This window comes from Onychomys torridus, chromosome 8 (genome assembly GCF_903995425.1).
Source record: "Onychomys torridus chromosome 8, mOncTor1.1, whole genome shotgun sequence".
Lineage (NCBI taxonomy): Eukaryota > Metazoa > Chordata > Mammalia > Rodentia > Cricetidae > Onychomys > Onychomys torridus.
Genome location: NC_050450.1, coordinates 103832787 through 103846744, shown reverse-complemented (window position 1 = coordinate 103846744; position 13958 = coordinate 103832787). Strand labels below are relative to the sequence as shown.

General features: G+C 46.4%; 1 protein-coding gene across 1 annotated transcript; it reads left to right on the top strand.

Moving 5' to 3' along the window:
• Positions 1 to 4140: 4140 nt before the first annotated feature.
• LOC118590209 (histone H3.3A) lies at positions 4141 to 6473 on the top strand. The gene is made up of 4 exons (XM_036198094.1): positions 4141 to 4274; positions 4656 to 4793; positions 4977 to 5130; positions 5220 to 6473. The coding sequence occupies exons 2-4, from the start codon at positions 4666 to 4668 to the stop codon at positions 5346 to 5348; spliced, it is 411 nt and encodes a 136-aa protein (XP_036053987.1). The 5' UTR covers positions 4141 to 4274; positions 4656 to 4665; the 3' UTR covers positions 5349 to 6473.
• Positions 6474 to 13958: the final 7485 nt, after the last annotated feature.

Below are 13958 nucleotides of genomic sequence, written 5' to 3'. Positions count from 1 at the left end.
CAGGCATGCGCCACTACCTCCTGGCCTTTCTTTTTCTTTTCTTTCTTTCTTTCTTTCTTTCTTTCTCTTTTTTCTTTTTCTTTTTTCTTTTTTGAGACAGAGTTTCTCTGTGTAGCTTTGTGCCTTTCCTGGATCTCATTTTAGCCCAGGCTGGCCTCAGACTCACAGAGATCTGGCTTCCTCTTGTTTGTTTTCAAGACTGGGTTTCTATGTATAAGTCTTGGCTGTCTTGGAACTCTCTTTGTAGACCAGACTGGCCTCGAACTCAGAGATCCACCTGCGTGTGCCACCGACGCCTGGCTTGAAACCCTTTTTATTTTTCTTTTTACTTTTTTTTTTTTTTTAAGATTTATTTATTTATTATGTATACCTTTCTGCCTGCATATATAACTGCAGGCCAGAAGAGGGCACCAGATCTCATTACAGATGGTTGTGAGCCACCCTGTGGTTGCTGGGTATTGAACTCAGGACCTTTGGAAGAGCAGTCAGTACTCTTAACTGCTGAGTCATTTCTCCAGCCCCCAAAACCCTTTTTAAAGAGAAAAGCTGTGTGTACTTGGGTGTACTTGTGGATGCACGCCTTTAATCCCGGCACTTGAACACAGAGGAGATGGATCTCTGTGAGTCTGAGGCCAGCTTGGTCTATGCAGAAAGTTCCAGGCCAGTTCCACTCTCTATAGTGAGAATCTCTCTCAAAAGAAATGGGGAAGCCAGGTGGTAGTGGCACACGCCTTTAATCCCAGCACTCAGGAGGCAGAGGCAGGTGGGTCTCTGTGAGTGTGAGACCAGCCTGGTCTACAGTGTGAGTTCCAGGACAGCCAGGGCTACACAGAGAGACCCTGTCTTGAAACAACAACATAAAGAGAAGCAAGGGTGGGCGGGGAGTGAAAGCTCATTTCCAATAACCTGAAGAGTACGAGAGGGGTCAAATGGAAATTGTTAGTGTTCAAGAATGGCATATACTTTTTTGATTTAGTTCTGTGTAACCTCACATGGGAAGCCAATCTTTTAGCTCACAAAGCTGACAACTGGTAATTCTTAAGCAGGCAAAGTCAATTGTTTTGCCGCTAGAGCTGTTTGAAGATGAAGGATTGAAAAGGACAAATAGAAATGATAATGAATTGCTTTATTCTTATGATTAAATCCAAAGAATTGGCTTGCATGTTGTCCCTGAAGTCCCCAAGTGTGAAGTCACTACAGAAACTACATCTCATAGACTTAATTTTTAATCATAAGAGTATTATAATACAAGGTGGTGGTGGTGCATGCTTTTAATCAGCACTCAGGAGAAAGAAGCAGATGGATCTCTGAATGTGAGGCCAGCCTGGCTACAGAGCAAGTTCCAGGACAGCCAGGGCTCCACAGAAGAACCCTATCTCAGAAAACCGGGGGTGGGGGGTGGGGGTGTAGCAAAGTCCAGAGCCCCGAACCAAGAGCGCGACCTCCTCCTGATCCTCGGTCTTCGGCTCCCTCCTCTGCCCCGCCTTGTGGGCGTGATCATTACTGAAGCCTCAATGGGGGTTGGAACTTCCAGGCCAATGCTGGGTTGGCTATCCACTACAGGGGGGAGGCTTCAAATAAATAGATTTGGGAGATGATATCGTCCAGATTGCTTAATTTACTAAAATAGTATCATCGATGGTGTGTTGTCTCTTCTGCTGTTCTGACTGCAGTGCGTGGGATCGAACCCATGCCAGGCAAGCATGCTCAACTCCTGAGCCCCACCTCACTTGTTTGGTGTTGATTGTATTGTACTTTCAATTCCTCCCCATGCCCTTCCTGTGCTGCTTTCCCTCCAATTGTCAATTTAGGAAAGAGGAAACCCCATATTAACTGTCACCTGGGGACACACTGCTCTAATGCTTAGATGGATGATACCTAGTTCTTGTTTTTTCCCGGGAAGGTTTTAGATTCCTTTTGACAATTAACAAAACCTGGAGAAGAATGACTGGGTGTGATGACACATGCATAATCCTGGCACTCAAGAAGCAGAGGCGGAGCCAGCTGGTGGTGGCGCACGCCTTTAATCCCAGCACTTGGGAAGCAGAGGCAGGTGAATCTCTGGGTTCCTGATCTATAAATTGAGTTCCAGGACAGCCAGGTCTGTTACACAGAGAAACGCTGTCTTAAAAACAACAACAACAATAGAAAAGAAGCAGAGGCAGGAGGATTGCCACAAGTTGAAGTCTATCCTAGACTACTTAGTAAGACCATCTCTCAAAACAGAAGCAGATAAGTGTAGAAGACAGGTATAACAGTACGCTACTTTAACCCCAGCGGCAGATAGAGCCCTGTGAGTTCAGCCATCATGGTCTTTAAAAAAAGAAGAAGAAAGATGGGTGTGGTAACATAGGTCTTTAATTCCAGCAGATGCCTGAGTTCAAGGCCAGCCTGGTCTGCAGTGACTTCTAAAACAGCCAGAGCTATGCAGAGAAACCCTATTGAGAAAAAACAAGCAAACAAAAAATCTACAAATATTGGTGTTTCTACAAACCTATCAGGTTTTTGTTAGAAGTAATAATTATCAAGTACAAGTATTACATAAGGACACCCACTTCCTTTATCTTTTCCTTGTGGACCCATATTGATAGCCTCTTAGGACTGTTGCCTCTCCTGATATATTTATTTCATGCAATTGAATTAAATAATTCAAGAAATATATAATCAGGTAGTTACTTCCCTTTTGTTTGCTTGATTTTTTTTTTTTTTTTTGTGACAGGGTTTCTTTGGGTAGCTTTGTACCTTTCCTGGAACTCACTCTGTAGCTCAGGCTGCCTCGAATTCACAGAGATCCACCTGCCTCTGCCCCTGGTGTGCTGGAATTAAATGTGTGCACCACCAACGCCCAGCTGTTTGCTTGATTTTTGAGATAGGGTCTCACTATGTAGCTATGGCTGTCCTGGAACTCTTAATGTAGACCAGGCTGGCCTCAAAGTCACTTGCCTCTGCCTCCAGGGTGTGTGCTACCATGCCTGGCAACTTTTTATTTACCTCTAAGTACATTGAAATAAAATATTTCATGGTGATATGAATTAAACATGTGGAAAAAGGGGCTTTTGTTGTTTTTAGACAAGGTCTCACTGGGTAACCCTGGATGGTCTGGTACAGCATTAAACTTACATAGATTTTGCCTGCCTCCAGAATGCTGGGATTAAAGGAATGATCCATCATGGCCAGCTTCTTTGGCTTTTTTTTTTTTTTTTTTGAAACAGTGTGTTATATATTCTAGATTGGCCTTGAATTGTGTAATTGTGGATGACCTTGATTTTTGGATCCTACATCATCTCCCCATATTGCGGGTGAACATCCTAAGCTGGGTTTATGGAGTACTGGAGGGGGAAAAAAAAAACAGGATTTGTAAAGACAAGATCTCATTATGTAAGCCTGGCTGGCTTGGAACCCTCTATGTGGATTAGGCTGGCCTCAAACTCACAGTGATCAGCTTGCCTATGAGTCTCCTAAATGCTGAGATTAAAGTGAGGTCACTGTTCAACTCTGAAATAATTTTTTGAATTTTGATTCTTTGTATCTATTACACTTCCCCACCAAACAATTGCTTTTTGGTTTAAAATATGTGTGCATGATACACAAAACACTGAAACATGATTTACAGGATTACATTTCTCACACTGTACTCAATAATCAAAATTTAGCAAAAAGTAAATAATTCAGGGAACACATTTTATTCTACATTGGAATTATTATTATATATTTTCGTAAAATCTTCCTGAAGTGCTCTTTTGATGCAAATAGTCTTAGGCACTTGCCAGCCGGACTTTCTTTAATTCTGAGAGGCTAGTGCAATTCATTTGCATTGACTTTCTATTGTAGAGCTTTGGAACCAAGAGAAGGATCCAAACATAGCTCCATTTTATCCAATCAGAAGAGCTGCTTAGTGCTAAACTCTGATTCGTCTATTCCTCTTTGCATCCATCCAATCAAGGAGCAACTTTAACAGCCAATCAGTGGCCTAAACACCCGCCAATCAGGAAACAGGCCCGAAGTACGGCCTTTGTGTCGGGAGATGTCAGCGCGTCGGCGAAAGCTCCCGCCAATCGAAAAAGTCGTTGGTGTATGCAAATAAGGGTTCTGTGACGTAGTGACGCAGCGTGAAGCGTCTATATAAAAATGGAGGCGTCGGGGGGCTTGGAGCGCAGAGCGGTTTGGTCGTTCGTTGGAGGAAGGTCTTCCGTTCTACTCGGCGATTGCGGCTCCCGTTTGAGCGCTAACAGCGGCGCGGCGGTCCCAGCAAGGGCCTCAGACCTCGGCTTTGGGTGAGTGTTGGCGCTGGCCGGAGGCTCGGTGGCTGTGGGGACCGCGGGCTTGGCCGGCCGCGGCGGCGCGGCGGCGCGGCGGCCCGGGAAGTTGGCTTTGAGCGTGAGGCTGCGTCCCGCCCGCCCCCTCCGTCCCGTCTGCTTCCCGGTGGTGACTCACGGGTCCCGACGCGGGGCTCCCGGCCGCCCGCGGGGCGGGAAGTGGCTCCTCCCCGCGCTCCCCCTCCCGGGGGAGGCCGCCGCTCGGCGCAGCCTGAGTCATTAGGGGAGGGGGAGGGGGAGGAGGCGGCGGCTCCCGCCGCCATCTGCTGCCGCGAGGAGCGGCGCCGGGCGGGCAGAGCCGGGGGCCCTGGGCTCGGACGCTCTTGGTCTGGCTGGCAGGTGAGAGAAAATGGCCCGAACCAAGCAGACCGCTCGGAAGTCCACCGGAGGGAAGGCCCCCCGCAAGCAGCTGGCCACCAAGGCGGCCAGGAAGAGCGCGCCCTCTACCGGCGGGGTGAAGAAGCCGCACCGCTACAGGTAGGCGGGGAACAATGCCGGGGCACGGGCGGCGGGGGCAGGGGGGCGGCCGGGGGCGCAGGGGCAGGGGGGCGGCCGGGGGCCGGGGCACGGGCGGGGGGCGGCCGGGGCACGGGCAGAGGGGCGGGGGGGCGGCGCGCCTCGCCGTGCCCTGCGACGCCCTCCTTTCTCCGATGGCTGCAGGCCCGGGACCGTGGCTCTAAGAGAGATCCGTCGTTACCAGAAGTCGACCGAGCTGCTCATCCGGAAGCTGCCTTTCCAGAGGTTGGTGAGGGAGATCGCCCAGGATTTCAAGACCGACCTGAGGTTTCAGAGCGCAGCCATTGGTGCCCTGCAGGTAAGGGAGACAAAGGCTCGGTGGCGCTGGGGGCGGCGGCGTGGCCTCTGCAGCAAGGGAGTTAATGCTGTGGCTCTTGTCCTCCACAGGAGGCCAGCGAGGCGTACCTGGTGGGGTTGTTTGAAGATACCAATCTGTGTGCCATCCACGCCAAGAGAGTCACCATCATGCCCAAAGACATCCAGTTGGCTCGCCGGATACGGGGGGAGAGAGCTTAAGTCGAGGCGGTTTTTATGGCGTTTTGTAGTAAATTCTGTAAAATACTTTGGTTTAATTTGTGACTTTTTTTTTGTAAGAAATTGTTTATAATATGTTGCATTTGTACTTAAGTCATTCCATCTTTCACTCAGGATGAACGGGAAGAGTGACTGTTCACAGACCTCAGTGATGTGAGCACTGTGGCTCAGGAGTGACAAGTTGCTCATATGCAGAAGGGATGGGTGATACTACTTGCTTCTCATGATGCATGTTTCTGTATGTTAATGACTTGTTGGGTGGCTATTAAGGTACTAGAATTGATAAATGTGTACAGGGTCCTTTTGCAATAAAACTGGTTATGACTTGATCCAAGTGTTTAACCATACATCACTGTGATAGAATGTGGGCTTTTTCAAAGGTTGAAGATACAAGTTTTAACCACAGTGTAACAGTTTCCTAAAAAAAAGAAAAAAAAAGGAAGAAAGTAAACCTGGCAGCTATAGACTACACTATGTGCATTTATAATAGCTATTTTATATATTGTAGTGTTGAACATTTTTAAATTAAATGTTTTACATTCACAAGTGGTGGGGAGTCTTGTCATTAAGGTGTGTGTAATTTAGTCCAGTTGGTATTTCCTGACTAGACTGCATTTGTTTAACAAAGTAGAAAAATGCTATGCGTATTAAACCTTGCCTAAGTCCTCATTCTACCACAGGTTAACTAACCCTCTGCCCAATAACACACACACTAACGGGGATTTTATTTATAAGGGCTCTAGAGTACAGTAACAAGTTATTCACACCAGCATCACCTGTTACTAATCTAGATAGTGCAGCTTTTCATTGTGTTGTTTGGTCTTATACCTAGATTGAGTTTGGTTTTGTTTCTTTTTTAATCTTTAAGGGGAAAAACAGTACAAGGTTTGTTTTTTCCTTGTGGAGTTTAAACATGGGGCTAAAAGAGTACAGCTTCAGCTTATTGGACCTCTGCCAATAAAGATGGGTTAGGTTACACCTGGTTACTGTCCTGGCAAAATCCTTTTTATAGAGATGGCCTTCAAGTGGTTTTTAAAAGTATCCTATTGAAGTTTTTAGGTCAATTATGTATGTTGACTAAATTTACAAATAAACTTGTTTATTCAACTAAGTGTCAAACCTAAATTGAATACACAAAGCTTTTAAGTACATCTATTATCTAGATTTCTAATTTCACTTCTTTGCTTGGTGTAAAAAAGGAAAATTACAAAAGCATGTAAACAGGCCAGTACTCCATTAAAAACAGTGAGGGCTGGAGGTTTAGCTCAGTGGTAGAGCTCTTGTCCTGGGTTTGAGTCTCAGCTCCAAACAACAACAAAAGCATTTGCCTGCCTTGCAAGAAGTTGTGGGTCTGATGTGTATAGATTCCCCCATAGTGTTAGAGTCAGTCACAGGAAAAAGGGTTTGTTTTGAGTCTTTGGATCCTTCCAGCAGGCTCTAATAAGCTGGTAGGGGGTTCTTCTGTAGTCCTGGCTGTCATGGAATTCATATCAGGCTGACCTTAGCTCTAAGATTGGCCTGCCTGTGCTGGGATTCAAGGTGTGAGCCACCATTGCTCTCCATGAAGAAATTTTTTAGAAATTATATACCTGTATATTTCAGCTATCGCTTTTACCTTCCGTGACTCTTTTTTTGGTTGGTTTCTCTAACCCTGGCTGCCCTGGAACTAGCTCTGTAGACCAGCCTGGCCTCCAACTCAGATCTTCCTGCTTCTCCCTCCCGAATGCTGAGATTGAAAGGATGCACCACCACACCCAGCCCCTTCCCACTCATTACCTGCTATTATGTCTTCTTTGATTGAGACTCGCTGATAAGCCACCTTTTCAACTAGGGAAGAAGGCTAGTGAGCACTAGTAAGAGAATGTTAGCAAGACATGGACCTGAGTCTAGTCCACAAAGCATTCTAGTGAAACTAGTAGCTGAAGATGCTGCCTTACTGAAGTGTAGCCCAGACTGGCCAGGAGTAGACTATCTGCCTCAGCCTCCCAGGTGCTGGGATTAAAGGCGTGCAGATGTACCCTTCCAAAGGTGCACAAGCTAGGCCATCCAGCCAAGGCTGACTTGCTCAGGACTCCCAGTATTTCTCATCCTCACCCGTTCAAACTGTTTTGCAGCAGTCTGGCCTAGACGTGAGGTACCAGAGGCAGGAAGGGTCCGGTGAGTCAAGAGCAAGCCATGCACTTAGCCAGATGTTTGCTGCCTCTCCACTTCTTGGTTCCTCGAAAACACATTGCCTGGTGGCAGGCATCCAGGCATGGGCCTGTGGGGATCTGGAATCAGAGGGGCAGAGGGAAGTACACGGCAAGACAGCCGATAATTGGACAAGAAACCGAGGCCTGGGCCCTTCAGTTTTTGCCTCGCACACCACAGATCTAACCTACCACAGAGGAGGGCTGAACTGAGTAGTTTCAGCGCCCCCCTGCAGCCAGCCATGAGAATCTTAAGTATTTTGGGGTACTCTATTACCCTAACTTCATGAGCCCTTGGAGTGAGAATGTGTCATCCAATAAATAGTTTTACTTTTTCTTGGGCCCACGTTGCTTCCTGCCTCCACTCCAGTGGTGTTTAAACCTGCACTGTGTTCCTTAGGAAGACGTCACCTCCATGCACTGTGACTTCTGGTCCACATTTTGGTGTAAGCAACTACCCCTATGGCAAAGTTAGGAGAAAAAGCCAACCCTAATCTTGAAACGTTCTGTGGAGAAGGTTGGTGTTGCTTTGATTTAGTTTTGGTTTTTTGTGAGTAGCCCTGGCTGTCCCGGAACTCACTCTGTAGAGGAGGCTGGCCTCTGCCTCCTGAGTGCTGGAGCTAAAAGTGGACACCACCACCGCCCAGTGGCTGAGGCTGTTCTGATGGGCATTCTGGACCAAGTGGTTGACCCCTTTACTTTGTTCCTCCTTTAGGAGGTCTGGGGAATAAAGAAGCTGCGACCTAGGTGGTTGCTACTTGAACAGCTTTGATAGTGTCAGGAGATGGTGCTGTCTCTCTCTGGCAAGGTCCTGCTGACTGTCCCACTGACTCCAGAAATTCTCCAGACACCAGCACCATTCCATGCAGAACCACAACTTCAGGTGATGTGCCCCAGCTTGTCCCATTCTCATCCAAGCGCCACCTACAGCAGAGGCCAGTCTTAAAAGATTTTATTACATCTAGTGTTCTGCATGCATGCATGCATGCATGCCTGGAGGCCAGAAGAGGGCACCAGATCTCAGTACAGATGGTTGTGAGCTACTGGATGGTGCTGGGAATTGAACTCAGGACCTCTGGAAGAGCCAGCCCTCTTAATCTGAGTCATCTCTCCAGCCCCCAGTGGCCAGGTAACACAAACTTCAAAGTAGCACTTCCACCGCCTGTGCTGAGAACCGTTGCTCACTTCTCTTCCCACAGAGAAAGCTAGGAGGCTCTGCAGATGCCCACTGCTGGGGAAGCAGGAGGGGATGGCTTCACTGAAGCTGAGTGGCAGCAGGAGCCAGATCACAGATGATGGGAAAAGGGTACAATGGAGGGACACAGGCCAGGCTCTGAGATCTCTCTAGTGGCAAAGAAGCAGCCTGACTTACAGAGCTTTGCTTACTGATGCTCTTCCAAATGCAGAGTGTCCTGTGCCCATTGGGGCCTCTTAGCTTTCTCCTCTCCACTGAGGAGAGACTAAGCTTCATCTTGGTCCTTTTGTTGAACCAAAGGCTGCAGCAACCTGCAGTCCTCATGAGGACAGGGGTGGCAGAGAGAATGAATAGGCTGGGGCTCATGACTCAAGTTCAAAGCCCCTTTCTATCTGATTTGTCTATCTCCATCTGTAAAATAAATTTTCTGTCCAAAAGACTTGCAAGGATTTAATAAACATCCTGCGCAAAGTTGGGCATGGTAAGTCCAGGGGCCAACTGTGAAAACATTTAATCAGAGAAGTCTGGTACAATAACCAAGTAGTAGTTAGAACACAAACTAGCTCTACACTGTAGGTACCATCTTGCTGGCTACCAGCCTTTCAGTCTGTGCCGACTTGAATTTGTATCACCATGCTATAGAAGCTTTTGTTACATTATCACATAAGAGCAAAGAAAACTTACCAGGAAGCCGGGCGGTGTGGTGCACACCTTTAATCCCAGCACTTGAGAGGCAGAGGCAGGCGGATCTCTGTGAGTTCGAGGCCAGTCTGGTCTACAGATAGAATTCTAGAACAGCCAGGGCTACACAAAGAAACCTTATCTTGAAACATGCACCCCCCCCAAAAAAAAAAAATTATCAGGAACTATAAGAACAAGAGTCCCATGTGAGATGATGGGCTCTCAACAGAGCAACATCATCAGAGACGTGCATTCGGGAGACAAAGACCCAAGTCCTACATGCAGAGGCCAGGCTGAGCCTGCAACGAGGAGGCCAGAGCTAGACTCACCATACAGCACTTCCTGATGAAAAAATATCTTTTTATTTTAATGGTTTTTTTGTAATTTATGTAACTTTATTTTATGTGCATTGGTATAAAGGTGTGAGATCCCCTGGAACTGGAGTTACAGACAGTTGTAAGCTGCCATGGGGGTGCTGGGAATTGAACCCAGGTCCTCTGGAAGAACAGCCAGTGTTCTTAACCATTGAGTCATCTCTCCAACCCCTGAAAAAATATTTGAGTCTATCAAGAAAGACCTGAGGGGCTGGAGAGATGGCTCCATTTCCAGCAGCCACACCAGGCTGTTGACAATGACCTATAACTCCAGCTCCAGAGGATCCAACACCTTTGGCCTCTTTGGGCTCTTGCACTCACATGCACATACCCAGAAATAGTTACCCACACCTATACATGATTTAAAAATAATTTTTAAAAATCTTAACAAAAAGCCCAAGAGATGAGTGTTTCACTTTGTCTTGGGAGGCAGACATGTCTGTAACAGAGAAGAGGCGTCTTTGGAGTACCTGTCCCTAGCAGCTGGCATGCTGAGAGAAGTTTCTTGGCCAGTAGGGCAGAGACAGACAGGCCTTGGGGATGCAATGTCCACACTGAGTGCTGTCTTTCTCCAGTACTGTGACATCTGGCAAGGAAATGGGAGGGAGAGTCCAAGGTCAAAGCAGACTTCCTTCTGAACAGAGTTCCTGTAACAGGACAAGTGTAAAAAGGGAGCAGAGTAGACTTGTTTAGCCTGGAAACTCATTATGTAGCCCACGCTAGCCATAAACTGCCTGGTATTACTGGGATTAAAGGTATGCCAGGCCAGGTATGTCTTGATTTCTTTTTTTTTTTTTTTTTTTTTAAACCGGGTTTCTCTGTAGCTCTGGCTGTCCTGGAATTCCCTCTGTAGACCAGGCTGGCCTTGAACTCAGAGATCTGCCTACCTCTGCCTCTATCAACTCACCAGAGCCTTTTTATTTAGTGCAGAATTCAGTGATCTTCCTGCCTCAGCGTTCTCAGTGCTAGGATTACAAGATTGTATCACCCATGTCCAGTGCTGGTGATCAGTTTCAACACGAAGAAAGGATGCAGTAAAAGCATGCGTGTGGGACCACAAGGGGTCATGATTTTTCCTCTCTTTCTCAGAAAGCTCTACTCCAGTCAGCACAGTCCTTTCCTTTCTGTTGTGATAAACAAAATGACAACTCCTGGAATAGTTGATTTTGGCTTACAAGTCCAGGGAGAGAGATTCCATAATGGCAGGGGAGGCATGCAGCCAATAGGAAGCTAAGACATTACATCTTTACATGCAAGAGCAAAGTGAAACCAGGTAGGGGTATTGCATGCCGTTAACCCTAGCACTCAGAGGCAGAGGCAGGTGGATCTCTGATTTGGAAGCCAGGCTGATCTACAGAGCTGGTGTTCCAGGACAGCCAACTCTACACAGAGAAACCCTGTCTTCAAAACCCAAAACCAACCAAACAACATCAAAAAGACAAAATAAAACTAAGAACAGGCATGGTGTTTAATCCCAGCACTAGGGAGACAGAAGCTGGTGGATATATGTGAGTTCAAGGCCAGTCTAGTCTACATAGTGAATTTCAAGTTTGCCAGGATGAAGTAAACTTTTTCTTAAACTGGCCTGGATGACACAAAGATCCACCTTCCCCTACCTCCTGAGTGCTGGAATTCAAGCTGCCTGCCATGTCACCTGACTTAAAAAAAATTTTTTTGAGACAGGGTCTCACTACTATAGCCCTGTTAAATAAATTTTTAAAAAGAGTTCAAGCTGGGCAATGATGGCACACGCCTTTAATCCCAGCACTCGGGAGGCAGAGGCAGGCAGATCTCTGAGTTCACGGCCAGCCTGGGCTACAGAGTGAGTTCCAGGATTTACTAGGACTTACTTGCCAGGGCAGTTACACAGAGAAACCCTGTCTCAAAAACCAAAACCAAAACAAAACAAAACAAAGTTTAAGGATAGCCTCATTTACACATTGTAATCTTGCTTAAAAGAATAAAAGAGCTCTAGGCAGTGGTGGGGCACGCCTTTAATCCCAGCACTTGGGAGGCAGAGCCAGGCGGATCTCTGTGAGTTCGAGGCCAGCCTGGTCTACAGAACGAGATCCAAGAAAGAGGCACCAAAACTACACAGAAGAACCCTGTCTCGGGGGAAAAAATAAAAAATAAAAATAAATAAATAAAAAAGAGCAGTCAGGCAGTGGTGGTGCATGCCTTTAATCCCTGCACTTGGGAGGCAGAGACAGGCGTATGCCTGTGAGTTCAGGGCCAACCTGGTGAGTACCTGGACAGCCAGGGCTACACAAAGAAACCCTGTCTCAAAAAAACAAAAAACAACAACCAAAAAAAAAAAAAAAAAGAAAAGAAAAAAGAAAAAAGAAAAGAAAGAGAGAAAGAAAGAGTGAGGCTGGAGAGATGGCTCATCAGAGATTAAGAGCCCTGGCTGCTCTTCCAGGGGTCCTGAGTTCAATTCTTGGCAGCCACTTGGTGGCTCACAACCATCCGTAATGAGATGTGGTGCCCTCTTCTGGTATGCAGGCAAACAGGCAGACAGAACACTGTATACATAATAAATTTAAAAATAAATAAAAGAGCCCTACATAAGCATAGCATTTATCTCAGTTAGAGGTCAGATTTGAGGTTGTGCCTCCCAACCAGAAGGTAGGAGCCTGAGGCTCTTTATCTTCTGCCCAGTTGCACAAAGGCGGGTCCAATAGTGCCCGTTGAATTACTGGAAGTCTGATAACAAGAGCAAGCACTTATTCTGTGCTTCCAAGCATCAGGTGCATGGGAACCCAAAAGAGAAAACACCAGCCCTGTTGTAGAAATGAGCAACTGAGGTTCTGAGTGGTTGAATTTTACCCAAGTTCAACTGGACAAATATTCAGACTGTTAGATTTCCAGCTGAGCTAGGCAGAGACCGTGCACAGAAAAGGGGCTGCTCTGTCAGGACAGTACGGGGCTTTGTAGGCAGACGTGGCTCCTGACTTTCATTTCAGCCAGCTCCAGTTTGTTTTGTTGTGGTTTTGGTTATGCAAAAAATTGCTATATTGAAGTTTACTCAAAAAGCTGGCTGTCAAATCAGCAATTGATTTTTTGTTGTTGTTGTTATTGTCTTTTGAGTGTTTGTTCTTGAGACAGGGTCTTGTCCTATTCCGATGTGCTAGTTTTTGTTTTGTCTTATTTATGTTAATTTTATTATTATCTCTGAAGCTTTTTTTTTTTTTTTTTTTTTTTTTTTTTGCCGGAGCTGAGGACTGAACCCAGGGCCTTACTGAGCTAAATCCCCAACCCCTCTTTTGGCTTTTTGAGACAGAGCTTCTCTGTGTAGTTTTGGTGCCTGTCCTGGATCTAGCTCTGTAGACCAGGCTGGTCTTGAACTCCCGCCTGGAGACAGAGTCTTAAGGAGTATTAGCTAGCCTGGAATTCACTATGTATATCAGGATGATCTTGAACTCCAGAACATCATGCCTTCACAGAGATCTGCCTATCCCTGAGTCCTGAGTCCTGGGGATTAAAGACAAGTACCACCACACCTGGTGAGAATTCCATATCTTCTTGCCTGGTCTCTTAGGAGCTAGGATTACATGTATTTACTCACTACTACTGGCAGTTCTCCCCACTCCCCACTTGATACAGAGTCTTGCTGTGTAGCCATGTGTAGACCAGATTGGCCTTGGATTTGCCATGACCCTGCCGCAGAGGGTCCTGAGTGCTGGAATTACAGACCCGTGCCATTACATCCTCTTGTTTTGTTTTGAGACAGGGTTTCTCTCTGTAGCTTTGGAGCCTCTCCTGAACTCACTATGTAGCTCGAACTCACAGAGATCCGCCTGGCTCTGCCTCCTGAGTGCTGGGATTAAAGGTGCCTGGCACAACATCCTGCTTTCTTAATTTACATGTCTTTTGATAGCACAACCTATTTACTTGTTAGTTATGTAGACAGGCTCTTGCTATGTAGCCCAAACTGGCTTCAAATTGGAGATCCTTTTGCCTGAGTCTCCCGTGTACTAAGATTATACATGTACCACCATGCCTAGCTTGGAAAATATTTTTTTGAAAAAAAAATTTATTTTGTGTGTCTCTTTGAATGTGTGCGTTTTCTACTACCACTGAGCTATGTTCCCTCCTTCAAGGTTACAAAGCCTAATTAGCCCTGTCTTTTCTTCTAGCTGTTCTTTTTTGAAAA